Below are 21,958 nucleotides of genomic sequence, written 5' to 3' on the forward strand. Positions count from 1 at the left end.
AAGACCTCACTCCTTTCATATCTTTTTCTTTCATATGTACTTGTTGCATGAGCAGAAGAGGAACCTGCTCAGTGAGAGTTGTTCGGGATATTATTGGTGGATCTTCTGAAGATTGACTCATGGATAATTTCTATTAATATCTTTAGGAGATATTAAAAATATAGATAAATCTTCTATTCTGATGTAGGACTCTTAATATTTTACAAATATATATTTTTGTAATATTTCATGAACAATTACAGAGATGTAAACTATATATATGAATATGAAGTTATGTTATTATTAATGTTCCCTCAAGGATAATCTTATGGTAAAAAAAAATTAATTCCATATCTTTTTATCGAATAATAATTATTTAGTATAGTAGTTTGGGTGTCAGAGCTAATACCTTCCCCACGCGTAACCGACTCCCAGACCCAAAATCTGGTTTTTCGCAGACCTTACTCTTTGTTATGGTTTTCCATAGTTTCCTATAATAACTATGGTGACGACTCCAAAACCTCTTTTTACAAATTTTATTTTTTGTTTCGTCGTCCCGTCGTGATTTCAGTTGCGACACCTATATAAAGATTTCTTCCATCTATAAACTTTATCCTCTTTTTCTAAATTGGTTTCTCTTGGGAGGAACATGTTATCTCCAATATATTGGTTCAGTAGAAACTCTAAATATTTTAAACTCTCAAAATGTGTAATCACTATTGCATTCGGATAAATAATTTATTTATCTGGCGTTTTAGAATTTTTAATGTTATGATTTGTTTGGATAAATTAATTAAAATTTAATATATTTTGAAAGGCATTTCTAATGAATAAAATAGAAACAAAATTTTAAATAAAAAATATTTTGAAATTTCACTTTTTTTCACTTTATTCATGGAGTTCAAAACGAGTCGGTTTAGATTGAAAGTTTAGTCGACAAGCTGAAGGCTTAATTGAGTCAGCTTAAGTTGAAAGTTGAGTCAATTATGCTTGAGCCAAAGTTCAAGACGAGTTGATCTGTGTTAAAGGGGTGGGACAGGTCAGCATGGGATGAATGTTAAGATGGATCAGCAATCCAAAGGTTGAGACGAGTCAGTCAAATCAAAGTTTGAGACTAGTTGGTGCAAGTTGAAGGTTGAGTTCATTCAACTCAGATCAAAGGTCGAGCCGATTTGACCCGAGACGAAGGACGAGACGAGTCAATTATGGCCAAAGATTGAGATAAGGTGGTTAGGCCGAAGGTCGTGACAACTAGATTTGGGATGAAGGTCAAGAAGAGTTGGGTCGAAAAAGGTCGACCTAGGTGCAAAAACGAGATGAGTCAGCCTGGGTCTAGGGTCCTGACGAGTCGATATAAGTCAAAGGTGAAGTTGTATCATAAATTGAAGGTCGAGTTGAGTTGTCCCAGACCAAAGCTCTAGTTGATTCATCCTAGGGCAAAGGTTGAGTCAACTCGATAATGGCTGACAGTCAAGACAAGTTGGTCAAGCTAAAGGTCGAGATGGGTCAAAACAGGGCAAAAGTGGTGACAGGTCAGCTTAGACCAAAAGTTCTGATGAATAATCGGGCTGAGGGCTAAGATGAGTCGCATAGGCCAAAGGTTGAGACGAGTCGATCGGGTTGAAGGGCGAGATGATTTGGTGCAGGATAAAGTTGAAGCAAATTTGGCGTAAAATGAAGGTCAAGCTGTTTTATCGCAAGGTGAAGGTTAATATGATTTGTCCTATGATTAATATGGCTGAAGGTCGAAACTAGTTAGCCTGGAATGAAGGTCAAGATGGGTCGACCCAAGTCGAAGTTCGGGACACATTGACCTAGATCAAAGGTCGGTACGAGTCGATTCGGGGCAATGGTCAAGACCATCCTAGGTCGAAGGGTAGAGTTAGTTGTCCAAAGAGTAATTCCTTTATTTAATAAATTTGAATATCTTTGAAGCAAAATAAATTGTTTGGATGAGGAAATTAAAAGGAAAGTAAAATTTAGGAATTTTAAAAAGGTGTTTTAAATAACTATGGCAAAATAATTTAAATTCACTTAAAAAATAAGGAATTTCAATTCCACAACTAGTCATTCCCTCTCTATTCTAGGTATCAATTTGACCCATGGTTGAGCCCAAACCAACTCCCAAAAAAGACCCTATTTTATTAGACTATGGATTGACTCAGGTTTACCATTGTCTTTAATTGACTCGGATTGACCTTTGACCAAGGTTCTGGGCAAACATAGGTCCATCTTCGACTAGGCCAACCTAACTCAATTCTTCGATCTTTGTCCAAATCGGCTTAGGTTGACCTTCATTTGGGCCAACTAACGTCGACCTTTGACTTGGAAAAACTTGCCTTGACCTTCGACCCAAGTCAATTTGACTCAATTTTTTGGGCTGACTGACTCAATAAAATTTTTGGTTCGGGTTGACTCGAGTTAACCTTCTCTCGATCTTCTACATAAGCCAACTTAGCTCGGCCTTAAGCTCGGATCGAGTATTTTTACTTTTGCTACTCTTTTAATCTTTTTGGCTTTTTGGCTCAACCTTTTTTTTTAGGCATTTTGGCCCTATAAGGTTTTTATTTTTTTACTCTGGTGAACCAAGGCCAAGTCCTATAGGCTAGACTAGCTCTATACTCTCTATACATATTATATTATATACATATACATTTTGGAAAAAAAAATATTAAATATTATTTTAATGTTTAAATTTAACTAATATTTTTTACAAATTTAAATTTCAGAATCAATGTTTTTAATATAAAATTTTATCTTCCAAGAGAAATTTAATTATTTTATCTAAATAAAATATTTAAAAAATAAAAAATAAATTGATTACAAATATTATATATTTTAATATTTTAATTTCTTGAAATGATTCTTCGTCCAAACACATGATAAAGGATTCAAATAATTAAAATCTATATTTCCATATAATTTGATATTCAACTATATAATATTGTAACAAAGTGACCATCTCTGTATCTATATTAACTCAATTTTTAACATGATGGAAACACTTCCACTCGTAACTAATATACTTTTTCGCTTACAACGACACTCTTATTCTCTTCTACATTGATATCAATTAACTACACACATATACACCGAAAAAGTAAAACAGAAAGGAAAAGAGTTGGAATTAAAATATACAACTCAATGAATTTTGATAACAACTCCATTTGTTTACAAATAATGCTTGATTTAATATTATGATATGGTCCTATAAACTTCACGGGGAATGTAATTCGTCCACTCTTTACGTATTTAAGAAATCAAGAATTTTCATCCTTTAGATATTATGTTTAATTATTTTTATACTAAAAGTGTAAAGTTAATTCAGCATCTAAAACAACACGCGTAAGAACCTCTAATATAATTTTTCCTACGAACAAAGGGTCACTTATTTCTTAAGATTGTCGTAGCCATGTGCCAAAAATAAAATTAAATAATAAAAACTAAAATCAAAGTAATACGAAGTATCATTTTTAGATTTTGTAATCCTAAATGTAATTATTGTATTTTGAATCGTGCACTTTAAAATTGTATCCACAAGTGTTTTTTAGATTATTCATTTTACAATATAACTAAATTAAAAATAACACTAAGTATCAGTTTTGAATCCATAAGTGTATTCTAGATTATTCACTCTAGAATATAACACCCAATGTAAGATTGAATGGTTGAAAGAATATTAAACAGTGAAAAGTAATATACAAAACCTAAACAAAAGGAGGTACCAAATTCAAATTTTTCTTTTGTCATTTTTGTGCTACAGAAGTCAAATATTGGCTTCTACTTTTTCAGTTGAAAATTGAGTGACAATCACGGATCACTTATAAAACTCTAACCAATCTTTTGAAAAATTGTCTTCCACTTTTTGGAAAATGAATTTAAAACCAATAAGGGTACATTTTTTGTTGCTTTCAAAATAAGAAAGCATTTGGAAAAATGTTTCTCAACTTCATGTTCCTGTGAAAATAAAAATTTTCCTTCTGCCAAATTTTCTTGAAAGTGCTTTTAAATATCTCAAAAGATCAACTTAATCTTATTAAATTTTGATGGCCAATGGAAAATGCTATATGACAGTTCGTGCCAATTGGAGTAACGTTACACACGTGAAATTAAAGTAGATGACAGATTATTGAACATTTTATATCTCCTGCAAAAACCAAGAGAATGCAACAATAATTTACACTTGAAATCCATAGAACCTTCCTCTGTAGCACGGTTTAACAATAGCAATCAAATGTCTGCAAAACAACCGTACTTTTATGCTGTTCTATGTCAAGGCTGTCAAGCATTCCATGGCAGCCTATGCGGATACATTCAATTGCTTCCTCATATGGCTTATTTGAAATGATGATTATGCATATAACTCATTGTTGCATACATAAGCAAAAAGCAATTGTCTAGAAAAGAATTACATCAACTGCAGAAGCCACCACTAGTTTCTTGTTGATTTTGTACATTAAGGCCTCTCTTTGCTGCAATTCACCTGTGAGGAGCAGATGTATGTGACATAGGGTATGTCACAGGATTCACGTTTACCGGTGCACCAGGTACAACTGCACCGGCAACCGGAGCCCTGACACCGTATGCCATGTGTGCAGGTGAAGGAAGGTTCACTGGGGTGCCAACTGCAGATACTAAGGGTCCTCCTACAGGTTGTCCAATGGTAGGAGCAGCATATATTCCAATTCCGGGCACCGCGGTTGAAGCCGGGGTGGCTTGTTTGGTTGCTTTGACAGTAGAGTTGGTGGCAGAACCATTAGTCTGACCGGTGATTGGTCCTTGTGGAGCTAACACGTCGCCATTGTTAACGCTGGTGATATCATGTATGCTGGATCGCCTTCTATCTTTGTTCATGGAGTTTAATCGAATGAAGTACTTTTGGGCATGGCTGGCAACTTGTGTAGGTGTTCTTGTCACCACAAAGTTTCTTGATATGCTTCGCCAGTCACCTTTCCCATACTTGTCCAAGCCCAGAAGAAATAACCTGTTCAAACAATTTGAAATATTAAAAGGAAATAAAGCGTGATAAGTATATGGACGCATGTTTCTGAGATCCAAAAAAGAGAACCATTCAATAACAGTATCCAGAAACTGCAAAATTAACACACTGATGCAATCATTGGTCCTCAGATTGTAATTCCGAACTGAAGAAATCCAATGCATCACAAACACAGCACACAGATACATATATAACTTAAATATCAAGTTTCTTATATTATTGTTTAAGGTCTTAAATCAGCTCTGATATGCGAACATTTTAAAATAAAACGCACTACAATATCCCTAAAGGAGATTGGTTAATGCTGGAAAAAGCATCTCATCACATGTCAATGTTTGTTTGATTTGAGAATTTGATGATAAATTATACGCAACTTTCTCTATAGATTTAACGAGGCCACAAGAATAGGGAGCCAAGCTTAGCTGAAAGATATCAAGAGAAGGTGCCTGTGTAATAATCCAAATTGCAAGCCTACTAGAGAACTATGATACAATAATAAGAGCACACCATAACATAATCATACTTCTGAAAAAATTAGAATGCGTTCATATTTTTAATGGGAAATTAAGAATCAATCTTTCTTTTTCTGCCTGCAGAGGATGCAATCTTGTTAGCTATTTAGTGAGAAAAAGAATATAGCAACCTACTTAAGAATTTAATGTGCACTAGAAGGTTGACATAAACGACTTAAAAGACTAACTATAATCAAGTAACCACAACACAGCAGTTTAGGCAAACTTAAAATCTAACAATCCCATACTTTATATTATACATCATTCCCTGCCACACTCAAAACCAGGATTATTGCCATTTCTTGGAAACATTGACACTAAAACCCAGTAAAAGGATGGAAAAAATGTGTCAGCTTTGACCATAAACAATTAGAAGAATTAAGGAACAAATACTAACTAAGGAATCCTAGTATGTTCCTTTTTATATGTCAAAAAACCTAAACGAACTCGAGTAATTCTGAATAACAAAATTAAATTATAGACACAAATGTAGCCCTAACATCAAATATATTTCTACACAAAAAGTAAAATGATGACAGAAATCAGATCAGCAATTTATTATAGATCCAGGATTGAACATAAGGGTGTCTACACAACTGGAAGTAATGGAAACTAAACCTTCACAAAAGTAGAGCGTGGGTTAAGGAGAAACTACTCTACCCACATCTGTGGATCTATTCACAAAGCCAAGAATCCAACTTCTGACATATATTTAAAGGGTCTATGTTACTTGGCACTTATCCCAAACCTCATTGTATCAGATCTGCAATTTTGCAGCTGCCTATATGATAAAATATTCTGGCCTATGTGGCTTTTAAAGAACCCCAATCAGCAGATCACTTCAGTTAAGAATCTTGTAATATTTTTTTTCAAGGGACGTATAGTATCCTAAGCTGGGACTTAGCAGACATATAGTACCCTAAGCTTGGACTTATCCATAAAAAATTCGTTACAGAACAACCAAATGCTTGTCCAATAAGAACTTCAAGCATGCCAGGCTTAAACAACACCTAAGAATCTATTTTTTCTATTTTTCTTATGTGTATGTTTCAAGTAAAATCCAAAACAAACCAAGCGGATCTCAAGGAAATGTGTTAGAAAAAATCAATAGTAGTAATTAACACAATTTTCATGCAATAGCCAAACACTCAATGGCCATAAGTGTAACTAACCAAAAATTAAATGTAGAAAACTCAGATTTCTTGATGTATAAAGCATTTTGATTTTGCAAGGTCCACAACTTCACTCTCTAGCCCCAGCTACAGAACAGATTTTATTAACGTCTGCAATGCAAAATAGCTTATCCAGAGAGTCCAATATGAGAAAGGTTAAAGATGGTACTCATTATAATGGTTTCTGAACTATAAAATGGACAACAGAAAACGGATAAATAAAATATTGACTTTACTTCCCAAAGCCTTTGGCTTAGCTACATATGGTGTACCAAACATGCTCACTGTAAGAGGTTCAATCTTATGCACCGGTTCCTTTACCCATCCCTTTGGGCATCCTAGTGGGGGATCTCCTAGGCTTCTCCACCATGGTGGAACCACCCAAGGCCCCAAAACTCTCGTTAAGCCTCCAAAAATCCTGCTTTTTATTAAACATGAGAAAAGTAGGACAAGGTTTAAGCATCACTCCAATCCCCACAGAATTGCTCTCTTGTGGGAAATGCTGTAATATTTGTTACAATGTTAGTCCTTTATAATGCTAGAGTTACAACTTTTCTTTTACCATTTTATGACTTTAACACTTTAACCCTAAAACCGAACAAATTCTCACAGAAATACAGTCTTGATACAAGTGAAATATCCAATAAACGAATCCTGGTCACAAGTTGTATCCTTGATTTAAAACAGAACAAGGAAATAAACCAAGCCTTACCATGCAACTTGTATCTAAAAAACAAAGGATGGCATCCCCAAACACAAAATGCATATGCATATAACGTGTGTAGAACAGAACATTGGATAGAACGACCATATAAGCTACAAAAGTCAAGCCTTCCTAGAAGACATACACCACGTCCTGAATGGAAGAGAGAAATAAATAAAAAACCAAAATTTTACATACTATAGGTTGTTAATGTCGACATGAAGCATATGTTTTTTATCTCTTATTAAAGAAAAAGTACATAACAATCTTACAAATTTGTTTCGATGTCAGTACCAACATTTGTCATTTTAATCCCCAAAACATATCAGCAATTCTTCAACTTTGAGTTAATAATTACTTGTAGGTTGTCTCAACGTAAAATTCAGTAGACTTTTCATAGTCTTGATTTTAATATGAATACAAGTCAGTCACTGCACTGTTTATGGAGACTCTGAAGTAAAAATATTTTTCTGTGTATGCTCTATATCTCCTTTTTCCATCCAATCTAACCCATTAAATGATAGCACACATAAATATTATCTCCTCTTTCCTGAAAGCTTTATTCAAACTACAGAGTAATGTGAAATTCGGTCCTGGAATTTGCAGTTATTTCAAATTACCAACATTAGAGACTAGTGACGAGAAGTCTCTCGTTAAGAATTCTCTGTAATCTTTCTTCCAAGAGGAAATCTACAATAATCTAATAATAAAGTATCCAATTGGACTCACTTTCTCTGGCACACAAGAATAAGTTACTTAATTGCATAACTCTTGTTGATATGAGAGATGATTGTTGACCAATTGCTTTTTGTTTTTTACTTTAAAAGAATAACAAATCCAAAGTGTGTCCAATACTTTTATAGCAATGTAAAACTTACTGTATAAAAGGGGCAGATGACCATGTAAACGAGACTCAGAACACCAAAGCCGAATTTAAGATTAAAGAACTCCTTATCGGGAAATGGACCCTCCAGTATATGACCTTTTATCTGGAATTTGGGTGTAGAAGGGATAATAGACAAATATAAACTTAAGTTAGTTGCAAAGTGATATACTTGAGGGATAAGATATGCCTCCTGAAGGTCTTGTATGGTCTTGAGCAATCTCTAAGAGCATGGTTTAAGAGATTTACGAAAGCAATGGTTTCCTTAGAATACAAGCAAAACCAAGAAGATCATACTTTATTCATAAGGCACTCCGTTACAAAAAAAACTCACTATATGTTGCGCTACATAGATGATATGATTATTGTAATGAAACAACAACATTGACTTTGAAGAGAATGCTGGCAACCCAAATTCAAATGAAAGACCTAGAAAACCTCAAGCATTTCCTTATTTTGGAGGTTTCTATTCTAAAACAGAGATTTTCATCTTCCAAAGAAAATATGTACTTAATTTCCTCAAGGAAACAAGTAAGCTAGAATGTAGAGTCTCATGAATTCCTATTGAACAAAATCACAAAAATTGGAAATAAAGAAAGTTCTCTTGTAGAAGGACCCAATATCAAGTATTGGTAATAAAACTTTATTTATTACATACGAGACGAGGTATTACTTATGCAATTAGTGTGTCAGTTTATTACATACGAGAAGATGTAGCCCCTTTCTTGGGTTTGATTTCAAGTACAGAAGAATTTTGTCAACTGAGTACTTGAAATCAAACCCAAGAAAGGGGCTACTGTTTAGAAAAGAAAACACTTTGACCCTAAAGATATATGCTGATACGGACTATACACATTATGCTACTAATGAAAAATCTACCTCCAGGTATTGTATGTTTCTTGGAGCAAGTCTGGTAACCAAGAGAAGGAAAATGTAGGATAAAATATCCTGTTCTAGTACACAAACTGAATGTCAAACCCATGCTCAAGGTGTGTATGAAGGACTCTTAATGAAACTCATACTAGATGAATTTAAATAAAGATTGACATCCCTATACAATTTTACTGTGATAACAAGTCAACCATGAGCATGGTCCATAATTCAGGATAACATGATAAACCAAACATTGAAATTAACAAGCACTTCATCAAATATAATCTTGACATAGGTCTTGTGCTTACAACCCATGTCCCTAGAGAGCTTAAACTAGCAAAGGCCAGTTGGGAATGATTGATATTCATTTACTAACTTGAGGGAAAACGTTATAAATACCATATGAAAATAAAATTTGAATATATAATTCATTTCAGCATATTTTTATTTCCTTATTTTAAAGAATGTGATTATTATCAATAAAATAATTCTTTACTCCTCAGTTCAAGTTGGTATTAGAGTCTATCATAACAAGATTTATTGAGCCTGTCATATCACCTACCACTGGATTGGTGTTCAACCGGTTATAAACATTTAGTCCCACGTTAAAGGGGGTATGATGAAGATCATATATTAACTACAAATATGAATCATGGTTTACAAGTGGATGCAATCCTCACCTAACAAGATAGTTTTGTACAACTGACTTACACATTAATCCACTTCCTAATAGATCTTAACGATAGTCACCAAATCTGACCTAATGCGGATCATACTTAACAGGTCAAGGTGACCTAACCCACTCCCAAGTTCCCAAATTACAATTTGTTTTTCCTTCAACAGTGCCTATCATCCTCTATTTTGTCTCTAGAACTGACTAATTTCTACCATTTTCTACAATGAAGTATCCCTTAAGGGTTACAATGCCTTACAGCTATATAATGCGCCCTCTCAGACTCTCCTAATAGGAAGTCATTTCCTAAAGAATCAGCACCTTAAACCAAACTAAAATCCTGAAAACATCTTTAACTTAGTGACTCAATACACCTGACTAAAATTAGGTACAAAATAAGTTCATGAAGACACAGTACATGGTCATGGATTTTCCATTTCTCATTGAGGCTTTTACTACAAGGAACTGCATAGAAATTCAGATAAGTTCAAAACCAAGTTACATACTTACCATCTGGCGTAGTTATCAATATCAAATAGCGACGCAGCACGATGACAATTAAAGTGATATATTCTAAAGTTTATATAATTTATACTACATAAATATAAATGCCAGAGGAAAAAAATACTCAAAATTCATTATATATTCATAATTAACAAGGAAAGGTTGTCTTAGGAAAACATACAAATAAATAATGACTGCAATAGAAAAGGGTTGGAAAAAGAACCAAGGTGGCCATAATGTCGGCTGCAAACATAGACAGAATGCAGCCAGCATGTTAGAATATGATAATTACCATATTTTCTTTTATGTTTTCGTTCTGATGTTCTAGAACATGCTGTGTCAGCATTCTGTTAGGAGTGGTGCTGACTACGCTGCCTAGGCCTGCATTCTGTTAGCAGCAGTGCTGACCACACTATATATCTCTATGTATTCACTTTTCCTATTCAGAATGAAATACAGACAACATTCTCTATGCTACTGTTATATCTCTTCTTTGAATTCTAACATTGCTAGAAAAAGGCAGGAGAAAAGAATGTCTTTGACAACTGTGGAAAATGGTTTTCAATTCCAATTGTTATAGTGCCCCTATATCATGCAATTTACCATAATTTCCCCAGATAATTCGGCCACAACAGTCATGAAATGGTACTCCAGAAGAATGATCAAGTCCAGTATGAACAAAATCTCTATAACACTTTCTACGCTACAGCAAAGCTACATACACCATTTCTTGTCATTTATGGATGCAAGATACTATTTCATTGGTGATTGAACAAGACAAGGATAAAAGTGTTAATTTTGTTGCAGTTATAAGATCTTGTACTGTTAGATTCTCTAACTTAGTTATTTGACTGTTAATAGGAACAAAAGATTAACCTTCAATCTAGATCACAACTATTAAAGAGAAGATTGTAGAAGCATCTCCACAAAAGGTCTAACGTGTAATCTTCTTCCTAGAATTGTATTTACTAGACTTAGATGAAACTGAAATTCCTTGAAGCCATGATAAACGACAACGACAAACTACGCAACAAATTGACATGACATAAAGATGATTTATGCCATCCAATGAAGATAACCGCAGAATTGCAGCACAGTATATCAAGCAAGAAATAAAACCAAATGACATAAATCATTATGTCAGAACAGATCTACTTTCATAGAACATTCTTAAATCAAATCATAAATTTGCACTTCTATAGATTTAAGCCTTCAAAAGTGTTGCACTGAATATTAAAATAACTAAACGCTCATTCAAATACAGTTTAGGTTCTCTATCCTGGTAAAGGAAAAGAAAATTGGAAATTGAAAGGCCAACTAGCGGCTTTGGTAAAACAATGAACACAACAGAGCAAATGCATTTATGAGGCATAATTACTCTAAATTGTCGTTCAAAAACTATGTCCAGCATACTATGAAAATGAGATGTCATGAAAGTATTCCAGCAAACTAGTGTATTTTATAATTATAGATATTAACAAGAGACCAATAGATGGAAGCAACCAATGCTGTTAAAATTGCAAACTAGATCATTAACTGTATCTCCATGATCTTAAGATCCTGCAGCCCTCTCCCAGTCTGAATTGCACCTGAAATCACCAATGGGCAAAATCATAATGAAATTGCAAGATTGTGCTAGTGTCAATCCTGAAGTTGGAGAATTTTGGGTTGTAGGTTGCACAACCCGTCCATATAAATCAGGATTTTTAAACCCGAATTTTGGGCCCTAAGTTTTTCTTCCCAAAATAGACCCATATTTCATCGGAGCATTTTGCAGGTGACAGAAGATGACATCTTGTTTTATCCACACCATCTGTTTTGCTTCCCATCCTGCCACCATCTCTTGGACCTTCTATATTGCTATCTGGCTGATTCCCTGCACATCTTCCCCCCATCTTTGGGGCCGGTTTAGTGTTTTAGTGGGTAAAAAACTGGTATACTTCCCATTTTTTGTCCTATTTTATCTGTGTATATATTAGTGTAATTTTACATTTTCGATGAGATCTTACAGTCCTATGTTTTAGGAGCATAAGCACACTGACTAGAATTATCTTAATGTTCAGATTGCATTGGATTGTATACAGAGCCCACAACTAGATAAAACTTGAACTAACAACAAAAGCATGTGTTTAAAGATCATAAACTTAAGATGAAAACAATAACCATTTAAATGTAACCTATACTAGCATTAGCAGCATGTAGGATTTTCCAAAACATATATAAGCAATATGAACTTGCCTGTGTTCATCCTCCGTCCAAGCAATCCCCTTCCGTCTTTCTTGATCTGATCTTGAAGCCTTAGTTCCTTGATTAGACTCACTGTTAAAATTCCCAACACCGGTGCCCTTTTTGCCAGCTCCTTCATCACTAGCATGGCTTGTTGAACCCTCTGAAGAAGAATTATAAGATGGTAAAGGCACACAACCAGATTCAATCTGGCTAACATCTTCAACCAAGAGTTCATAATGCTGTTTGATTTCTTCTATAGTCTTCCCCGGCACGTCAGCTGCTATCTTCTCCCATCGATCTGAAGCATCCTCCGGATGAGTTGCCAACGCATTTTCAAATGCTTTATCCTGCTCTCTGCTCCACTCAGAGCTACTATCCACTTCATCCACAGTCATCTAGTCTTGTTTGAAGCAAATACTGAGTTTGATTAGAAGGAGAAGAAAGGTTTCCACCTACCTAAGTGCTCTAAATCTTGGTTAAGACCTTCTTATTAACCACAAACTCTGCTCTGTTCTATGCTCAGTACCACAAATATTAACTTTGCCGGCATGTTATAAACGTAGGGAGCAGATATGTTGGACTAGTGGAAGCAGCCTGATGAGCAGAAAATGGCAGGAAGCTGAAATAAGCCGAATACCAACGGAATCCCAAAAATCATGAGGTATGTGAAATTTCAAAGGTGAATTGCTTCAAAATTCGGAGAACCGGACACTTGTGTATTTCTGACCCTGTTGATGAATGAAAGGGCAAAAAAGGTTCAGTTAGGACATGAAAAATATCTCAGTCTGACAACCATAAAATCATATGTGCAATACATGACAGTTTAAGATGTGTGAAATTTAAAAAATTAATGTGAAGGCTAGTCAATGAAACCAAGGTAATTACCAGCTAGGATTCAGATTGAGAAAAAGACCTTTCAGAAACAAACAAAGAAGGAAGAATAGATAAGACTACAAGGGAAAGTAAAGGACATTCAAAATTGCTATTTTCCATTCAATAAAAAACAAACTTCAATTTACCACAGCCCTACTGATAACAACTGTTTTAACAGCACAGGCCCACAAAACTTTCACCCATAAGTATAGTTACTGTAAAGCTCATTTTCACTGAACACACTCAGCATCATATTTTGTTTTCTGACCCGGCTATGTAGCAGATAGTAATTCGTAGTAACTAACTAGGCATCATCAAGGTCTCAGAATAAGTGAGACATGTAGGGTTAAAATCTCAACAAAAAAAAAAAGTTAAAAAGGGTGAAAGGACATACACACTGATCATCAATTTGGTTCGAAGTCTTTTTCCTAGATTGGAAGTTAATAAAACCACCTTGCACTCAAATACAAAATCCAATAAATATTCTTAATCTCAACAGTTTTGATCCAACAACTTAACAAGAGCAAGAAAACCAATCCCATTAACATCCAATGAATTACTCTCCTCTGTAGAATCCATTCAGTAGGTGTATGAAAAGGGTATTATAAGAGTTCAATGAACTAACAACTAATCTCCACTTTAAAACAATGGATGCAGAGTGTCACAAAAAACACGAGAGGAAAAAACAAAACAAAAAAAAATGGATGCACAAAGTCACACGCACTGTCAAGCTTCTGACACGTTAACCAACCAACAATAAAAAGATTTCTTTAACGCCACCTAACATATTACATTCACTGCCAAGTAAAACCTAATTCTGAGGGTGATGGTAAAAGAGAAATTCCCCCACCAATTCTTTCTCCAAAAAACATAACGTTTCATAAAACTGCATTTGAAACTAACTTAATTTCAGCCTGATTAAAACAAAATAAAACTCACAATCAATGCGATAAAGACAGATAAGAACAACCTAAGCAGTAAAAAAGAGGGGGAAAAAAACACACACTAACAGATGATAAATTCAGGTTTAAGTAAAAACCCTAGCATGTGGTGAAAATTTCAAGGGTAGAACTCACACCCAAATCATAAATGACATTGATGGTTGTCTTGAAAACCCACACACAGGTGCAGGATGGGTCAATTTGGTCCCATCCCAACAACTGCTTTGCTACAAATAGGACAGCTGGGGTTGAAAAAGCCACAACCCAAGTTGCAAACCACAGGAATCTGCAGTGCCCATTAATATCTGACAAATAATACAACGTCAAGAGAGAGAAACTCAAAAGCCAAAGTTCTGGAGAGAGAAAGAGGGGCAAAATACAAAAATAAGAAAAAAGTGAATAAAGGTTCAACTTTTACATAAATTGATCCGACCCAAATGAAAAATAAAATTAAAAATTATTATATGAGTGTGCCCAGATGAAATTGAGAGGTAACGGCAGGAATGGTTCAAAGTTGTGATGAGGGGTGTGATGATTTGTGCGCAATCGTGAAATAATGAAGTCATCACCTTTTTCTTTGTTGTTCAATGCTTCAATCTTTTCAGCTGCTGGCTCTCTTTCAGTTCTGAGGGACTGTAACACACACCCACATGAGTCAAATAATGTTGTCTCGGCATATATACTGCACTGTACAACTGACATGTCCCTCTCCGCCTCTTATTTTGTTTCCTGCTTCAAAATTAAATTCAATATTTCAAATAATTTGAATCAATACATATTTTAAGTTAGGTTCCCATTTACAAATTTTCTTTATCTCTAAAAAATATCTATTAATAAAAAACTCAAAAATTAAGGAAAAAATTATTTTGACAAATTAAATGCAAAATTTATAAATATTTGGCTTAAATAGTCATTTGGTCCTATTTTTGGATCAGTTTTTTTCAATTTGGTCCTACTTTTATTTTTTTATTCAATTGGATCCTAAATTTTGATAATGTGTTTCAATTAAGTCCTTCGAGCTAACTCTGTTCAAATTTTTAACAAAATATTGAGTACGTGTCAGTTTGCTATTGACGTGGACACTGTTCAATTACGTGGACACTGTGAAACTGAAAGGGAATGAAATTAAAAGGATTGAAATATTAGGGATTGAAGGATTAGGGGTTGAAATTAAAAGCGATTTAGGGTTCATCTTCGTCGTTTGGCCGGCTGGTGGGATTTAGGGTTCGTGTTCGTCGTTTGGTTCGCAGGATTCGTAGTGACGAGTGGAGAAGAGAAGTTCGCGACAAAAATTGGCTTGTGGTCACAGCGTATCGTCAAAGAGCTTAGGTATTCGTTATTGTGTGATTTTGTTGTGTGATATGGGTTTTGTAGTTTTGTTTGTTTGTGCATTACCATTTTTCACTTTAAATGCAACTTTCTTTGTTGATATTCTATCCCCCATTTAAAAATTGTATGTTTGTGTGTCGGTTTTTGGTTTTCGGTGTTCGGTTGTGGGTGTGGTCCAGATTTATGTGGGGTTATTGTGTCCCCCAACCTTTAATACCATATTGATTTTGTTAGTGGTCCCCCATTGAAATTTGTTAATACTTTTACAGGCTTTGTCGATCTTTGGGATGTGTGACCAAAGATTCGAGGTTGTGGTCCACCACGGTGGAAACTTTGCCACTAATGAATACTTTAAATACATTGGTGGGGAAACCACTAGTGATAATGAAAGAGACGAAAATGAGATTGGGAGTTGTGGTCCATTTGGGAGTTGCGGTCCATTTGGGACATTTGCCAAACCAAAATCTATGGCATATTACAAATGGGGTGTGGGTACAATATTTGTGAACAAGGATCAATTTGTAGATGGTGTTAGGACCTATGTTGTGCATGCTGGGAGGAATTTGAAATTCACAAAAAAATGATAAAGAAAGGGTAAGGGTGAGGTGTTTAGGGGCCCAAGGACAGTGTGAGTGGTCCCTATATTGTGCTTTTTTGACTTCATGTCAAACTTGGCAATTACAAAAAGTGATTAACACTCACAACTGCAGTAGGGAATTCGGCATTCATTTAATGAACTCCAAATGGTTGAGTAAGTCAATAGATAACTCTTTAAGGGAAAATCCAAATTTGAAGCTAGTGGATATATGTAACAAAACAGTGAGAAAATGGAATACAAAGGTTACCGTTTATATGGCTCATAGGGCAAAGGTATTGGCAGCAAAGGAAGTTGAAGGATCGTTTAGAGACCAATACAAAAGGATTTGTGATTATGCTTATGAATTGATTAGATCTAACCCCGGATCGACTGTCAAAATCAAAGTAGAAGATGTAAATGGTGATAAGATATTCATGAGGTTTTATACCTGTTTGAAAGCTTGTAAGGACAGTTTCATCTCCTGTCGGCCCATCATAGGATTAGATGGATGTTTCTTGAAGGGACAGTATGGGGGTGAACTATTGACTGCAGTTGCTCGAGACACAAATGACCAAATGTTACCTTTAGCCTATGCCATTGTTGAGGTTGAGAGCAAAGACACATGGAGTTGGTTCTTGGAGTTACTGGTGGAAGACCTTGGGGGTCCTGATATATGTATGTCATGCACATTCATGTCCGATCAACAAAAGGTACTCTTTATAATATTTGATTGTGATTTAATTGTGAATTTTTCTGAATGAATGAATTTTTCTGCTAATGACATTTTTTTTGGGCAGATATTGGTCAAGGTCTAGGTTTACTATGCAAGCAAGATGTGACACATTAGTCAACAACATGAGCGAGGCGTTCAACAGTGTTATTGTTGATGCCAGGAGTAAGCCCATAATAACAATGTTGGAGGGGATCAGATTATATATTATGAATAGGTGGGCTTCCAATAGATCCAAAGTCAAAAAATATCAAGGTCTTATCTGCCCCAAAATACGCAGTAGACTATCAAAAGAAGCAGAATATACAATTGGCTTTCAAGGTACAGATACTGTCAAATTTGTTTATTATTTTCATATTTTAATATTATGTTAATGTGTTAATTATTTTGTTGCAGTTGGTCAGGTTATAAACTGTTTGAGGTTAGGCATGTCTCACATATTGGGGACAAGTACACCGTCAATATAGAGAGTCAAGAGTGCAGCTGCTGGAAATGACTTGTCAGTGGACTCCCATGCTGTCATGCAATTGCTGCCATGAACTTTCTGAATCTGAAGGCGGAAGATTTCATTCCACACTGGTTTTTACGTTCATCATATGAAGAAATTTACAACTCTATAGTATACCCTGTTAATGGAAATCTTTTCTGGGAGAGAACTGAGTATCCTGACGTATTACCACCACGAAAAAGAAGGTTGCCAGGGAGACCAAAGAAAAAAAGAAGGCTAGAGGGTTGGGAATTGAAAAAAGATAACACACAGATGAGGAATGGTGGCCATAGGAAAATATGTTCAGTTTGTAAACAACTTGGCCATAACAGAAATACATGTCCATCACTCCCTATCCAAGGCTGTGAAGAACGACCCACTACACCAACACAACAAAGTCAACCACAAGAAGGAACAACTTCAACAGCCACTCCAGCGCCCACTCCAACGCCCACTCCAGCGCCCACTCCAGCAATCACTCCAGCACCAACTCTACCACCATCTCCAGCACCTATTCCAACACCAACTTCAGCACCTACTCCAACACCAACTCCAGCACCATCTCCATCACTCATTCCAGCACCATCTCCAGCAATCACTCCAGCACCTACTCCAACACCATCTTATGGCATTAGAAAGATGAGGCCAAAAATGCAAATCCGAAGGCCATGTCTATGATGACGTTTTGTGAACTATGATCTTTGATATTATGTAGTGCACTATTTTGGATGACATTATGTACTAAACTATTTACTTTTTAGTTATTCTGTTATGTACTGCATTATTTTGGACCAACTAATATAGTGCACTTTTTGCAATGTATTTTGGAATGTATGTTGACAAACATTGTTGTTTGAAATTTATAATCAAAGCATATGTTATCATCAATTCGTGTTGTGATTCTGGTTTACTTTTTTGCTTTCAAATAAACTTAACTTTTAAATTCATAGAATCAGATACTGTCAAATTAACCAGAAACGGAAATGAATTGGAATTGTGAAAAGGAATGGACTGAGAAATTGTGCCAAAACAGCTTCATTAACTACTAAATAACATTACACCATGGGAAGTACATTCAAACTTCTATTAAAAACCCCATGAAAATTACAGATCACTAACACTATGTTCACTAAAACCAGAAACAGCATCCCAACTATTGATAACTGAAATCTTTTCTTCCAAACTCTCACTGATTTCTCCAGACCATATATCCTTTTCCTTTGCCTAATGATTACAGCATCTCTTTCATCAACACTATCTTCAAAGCACCATCTGAAAAAATTACACCCCACTGTATCTTCCCCTCTTCTCTGTTAAAAAAAATAAACAAAAGGTCAATTTAAATAACATAAACAACTTTAATTTAAACCTCATATGAAACAAACCTTGAAATTGACGCAACCCCAAAATTCTTTACCCAAATTCTTCGCAGTTCGTGTTGTCCGTACTACGGCAAGCTCTTCGCAATCACACATGGGTGCTCCGCCTAGAACCCTAGAACCACCATGTTGCCCCCAATTGTTGCAGGACGACAACGATGGTCCACGAGACATCACTTTCTAGTGAAGGGTGGACGACAAGAGAAGAGTGGACAAGGGAAGAAGAAGGTTTCTCTACGAACCCTAAATCCCTTTTTCAATTAAACCATAGTCCATGTCACAGATGCATTCACAGTGTTCACGTAACTAAACAGTGTCCACGTCAATAACAAACTAACACGTACTCAATATTCTGTTAAAAATTTAAACGGAGTTAGCTCGAAGGATTTAATTGAAACACATTATCGAAATTTAGGACCCAATTGAACAAAAAAATAAAAGTAGGACCAAACTGAAAAAACTGATCCAAAAGTAGGACCAAATGACTATTTAAACCTAAATATTTCAATAACTTTCAAAAGTAAAGAAAGAATTCGAATGGTGTTATTTTGACACCTTCAAACCAAAAAATCCACTTCACAACCCTAAATAATAATATTTTAATTTATATTTATTTTTTTTATTAATTTAAAATTTTAATATCCATTATTATATTATTAAAGTAGGTTGTAAAGTAGGAGAAGTGTTTTTCAAGAGTATCAAAATATTCTCTTCCAAATTTGTTGGAAAAAAAAAATTCAGTTTTTTAATAGCTAAAACTATATTTTAGACTTAAACTTTTCTCTTATAACATTTCAGCCTTAAATGTTATTAGTTCTTCAAATAGTGTTGGGTTTTTATTAGTCTTTACTAATTTTTAATTTGAATTTTAGTTCCTAAAATTGTTTTGTCATGTATGTTTCATGGTGAAATGTGACGGAAACAAAATAATGATAAAAATATATTAAAAGAAGTTCAAGATCAAACGAAAACTTTGACAACATTTAAAACCCTAAAATATGTTTACATTTATTTTTTATTTTCAAATGTTTTATTTTAGTTTGGGCCTTTATTGGGCTCACTGGGCCTCCTTTGGTTTTGTATGGGCCTGATCAGGGCTCAAATATTAGGCTTATGACTTGATTCTAGGAGTTTAGCTATTATTTCCTAAGTTTGGAGTAAACAGCCCTTACTCATATGTTATATGCTTAAAGTAGGAGTTTAATCGCTACGTATATATCATTTTCCTATATAGTTAATCAATGATTTATTCAGAATAGGACTATAGGTTGGCGACTAGGACGGGGTATCTGTTAATACCAGTCTTGTCCACCTAGTATAATACATAACCTATGATACATGAATACGATACGACGATAGGTTATTTTTTTGAAACTACCGAGATACAATATATGATATATGCATAATGAGAATTGTGTGAATCCAAATTAAAATCATATGCATTAAAGTTGTTAATGTTAGTTTTGAAATGGTTGAAAAGCCAAGAAAGGGGGGGGTTGAATTGGCTATTAAAAATTTAGGCTATCTTTGCAAGTTAAAAACCACCTTTAATTGAATCAAATAGATCACCAAGTTAGGATGCAAACAGTACTGAACTGTACACTTTCAATCTATCAAAAACAGAGTTAATCGATTGATTTTACTAAACAGATTCTGTTCTAGTATAATCAACCGATTGAAACAGGAAAACAGTCGACTGAAATACTAGGAAAAATGTAGAAATGCGAATTTGAATTTTAAACCAGAAACAATGCTCAAGAATGATCAAGACCAGTTCCAAATGATTATACAAACATGTTCAATGCTGCAGATGCCATGGAAACATGCAAGAACATGAAAAAGATTATTAAAGCACAAGTTCTTGAAACTTTAAAATGAAAATGCAAGAGAGAAAGGTTAGAGAAGAGAGGACACCATGAGATTTTTATATTGGTTCACTTAAACCTGAGCTATATCCAGTTTATCAAGGCAACCTTAGCTTGACTTTGCATTATTTCAAAAGTTTTACAAAGTATCCACCCTTACACTTCCAAAATATGCAAAAACACCACAAAAGACTCTTGAATCACACAAGAATCACACCAGCACAACAAGAACCCTTTTGCAGACCTGGAAAACCACCAGGCACACACACAAAGCTTGAGAAAGATCAAACCTCAGTGGTAGCACAACCCATCCTACCACAAACCACTTTCTCCAAGCTTCAAACCAAGCCAAAAGCTCCAAGAATTGATCCAAGATCAATCTTCAACAACTGCAACACGTATGATCACGAAGGAGAGAGTTTCCACAAGTTTCCAGAACAAATTCGTGCTCTAAAATGATCAACTTACCTCTCTTTCGAAAATCACAGCTTTTATAGTCAAACTGTTACGAAATTCAACAAGTTGATTTTCAAATCAATCGATTGATTTCACTTGACTTAAGTGAAATCAATCGATTAAAAACTAAATCAACTGATTGAATTTGTTGCAGTTTAAGACTACTGCAGCCAACCTTTTAACCTGTTAAAAAGCCATTCAACAGATTAAAAGAGACATTTTAACCTGTTTAAAAACCATTCAACAGATTAAAAACACAATAAAGACCAAACTACATCTAATTAATGTTATAAGGCTACAATATGAATTACAAACTACAAATACACTTTCTTAATGATGTAACTACATGGAGAGCACATGTTCCAGCCTTGATCACCATGGATATCATCAAATCTCCTTTCCTTCATCGATGTAGGCTTCATTCCAATGGTAATGGCTTCAAGATAGTTCAAAAGAGCTTCATTAAGTCTTCATTAAATCTTCAAGAAGCAAACCACCTTGGTTTCACATGTTAACAATTAACATAAAAAATTATAAATTATTGTCATCATAAAAGTACTACGTACTGTTTTATAAATTATTGTCATAATTGATAAGTATCAATAAAATATCTTAAAGTATCGAACACAGGTATGTGTCAAACACGGATACATTACCCAAATTGAAGTATCAGTGCATTAAAGATTATAATTGGTATAACAAGTCATTATAAAAAAAAAGCTTTTTGCACTAGTGATGAACCAAACAACAAAGATTGATTATTTGTTTGGGAGTTTTGAATCTAAAGCTACTAG

The 21,958-nt window shown here is 34.8% G+C and overlaps 1 protein-coding gene across 3 annotated transcripts; it reads right to left on the reverse strand.

Annotated features, from left to right (window-relative positions):
• Nucleotides 1-4,088: 4,088 nt before the first annotated feature.
• LOC114173635 (transcription factor SRM1-like) lies at nucleotides 4,089-15,048 on the reverse strand. Of its 3 annotated transcripts, none has more exons than XM_028058128.2 (3): nucleotides 14,911-15,048; nucleotides 12,537-13,255; nucleotides 4,089-4,963 (listed from the first exon to the last, which is right to left on the reverse strand). In XM_028058128.2, exons 2-3 carry the CDS (start codon nucleotides 12,920-12,922, stop codon nucleotides 4,459-4,461), a joined length of 891 nt encoding a protein of 296 aa, XP_027913929.1. In that variant the 5' UTR covers nucleotides 12,923-13,255; nucleotides 14,911-15,048; the 3' UTR covers nucleotides 4,089-4,458. The 3 variants fall into 3 exon arrangements, with proteins under 3 accessions (XP_027913929.1, XP_027913930.1, XP_085525885.1); XM_028058129.2 differs by lacking the exon at nucleotides 14,911-15,048 and adding an exon at nucleotides 14,479-14,617; XM_085669759.1 differs by lacking the exon at nucleotides 14,911-15,048 and having other exon boundaries at nucleotides 12,537-13,329.
• Between the last annotated feature and the right edge of the window lie 6,910 nt (nucleotides 15,049-21,958).

This window comes from Vigna unguiculata, chromosome 2 (genome assembly GCF_037176805.1).
Source record: "Vigna unguiculata cultivar grain cowpea cultivar isolate G323 ecotype 2 chromosome 2, ASM3717680v1, whole genome shotgun sequence".
NCBI lineage: Eukaryota > Viridiplantae > Streptophyta > Magnoliopsida > Fabales > Fabaceae > Vigna > Vigna unguiculata.

Excerpts from the sequence above, each read along its gene's own strand:
- LOC114173635 (XM_028058128.2), bottom strand. The coding sequence starts at position 12,922 with ATGACTGTGGATGAAGTGGATAGTAGCTCTGAGTGGAGCAGAGAGCAG. Across the intron at positions 4,964-12,536 it reads TGGACGGAGGATGAACACAG|GTTATTTCTTCTGGGCTTGG; the intron begins GCAAGTTCATAT and ends TTGTTTGAACAG.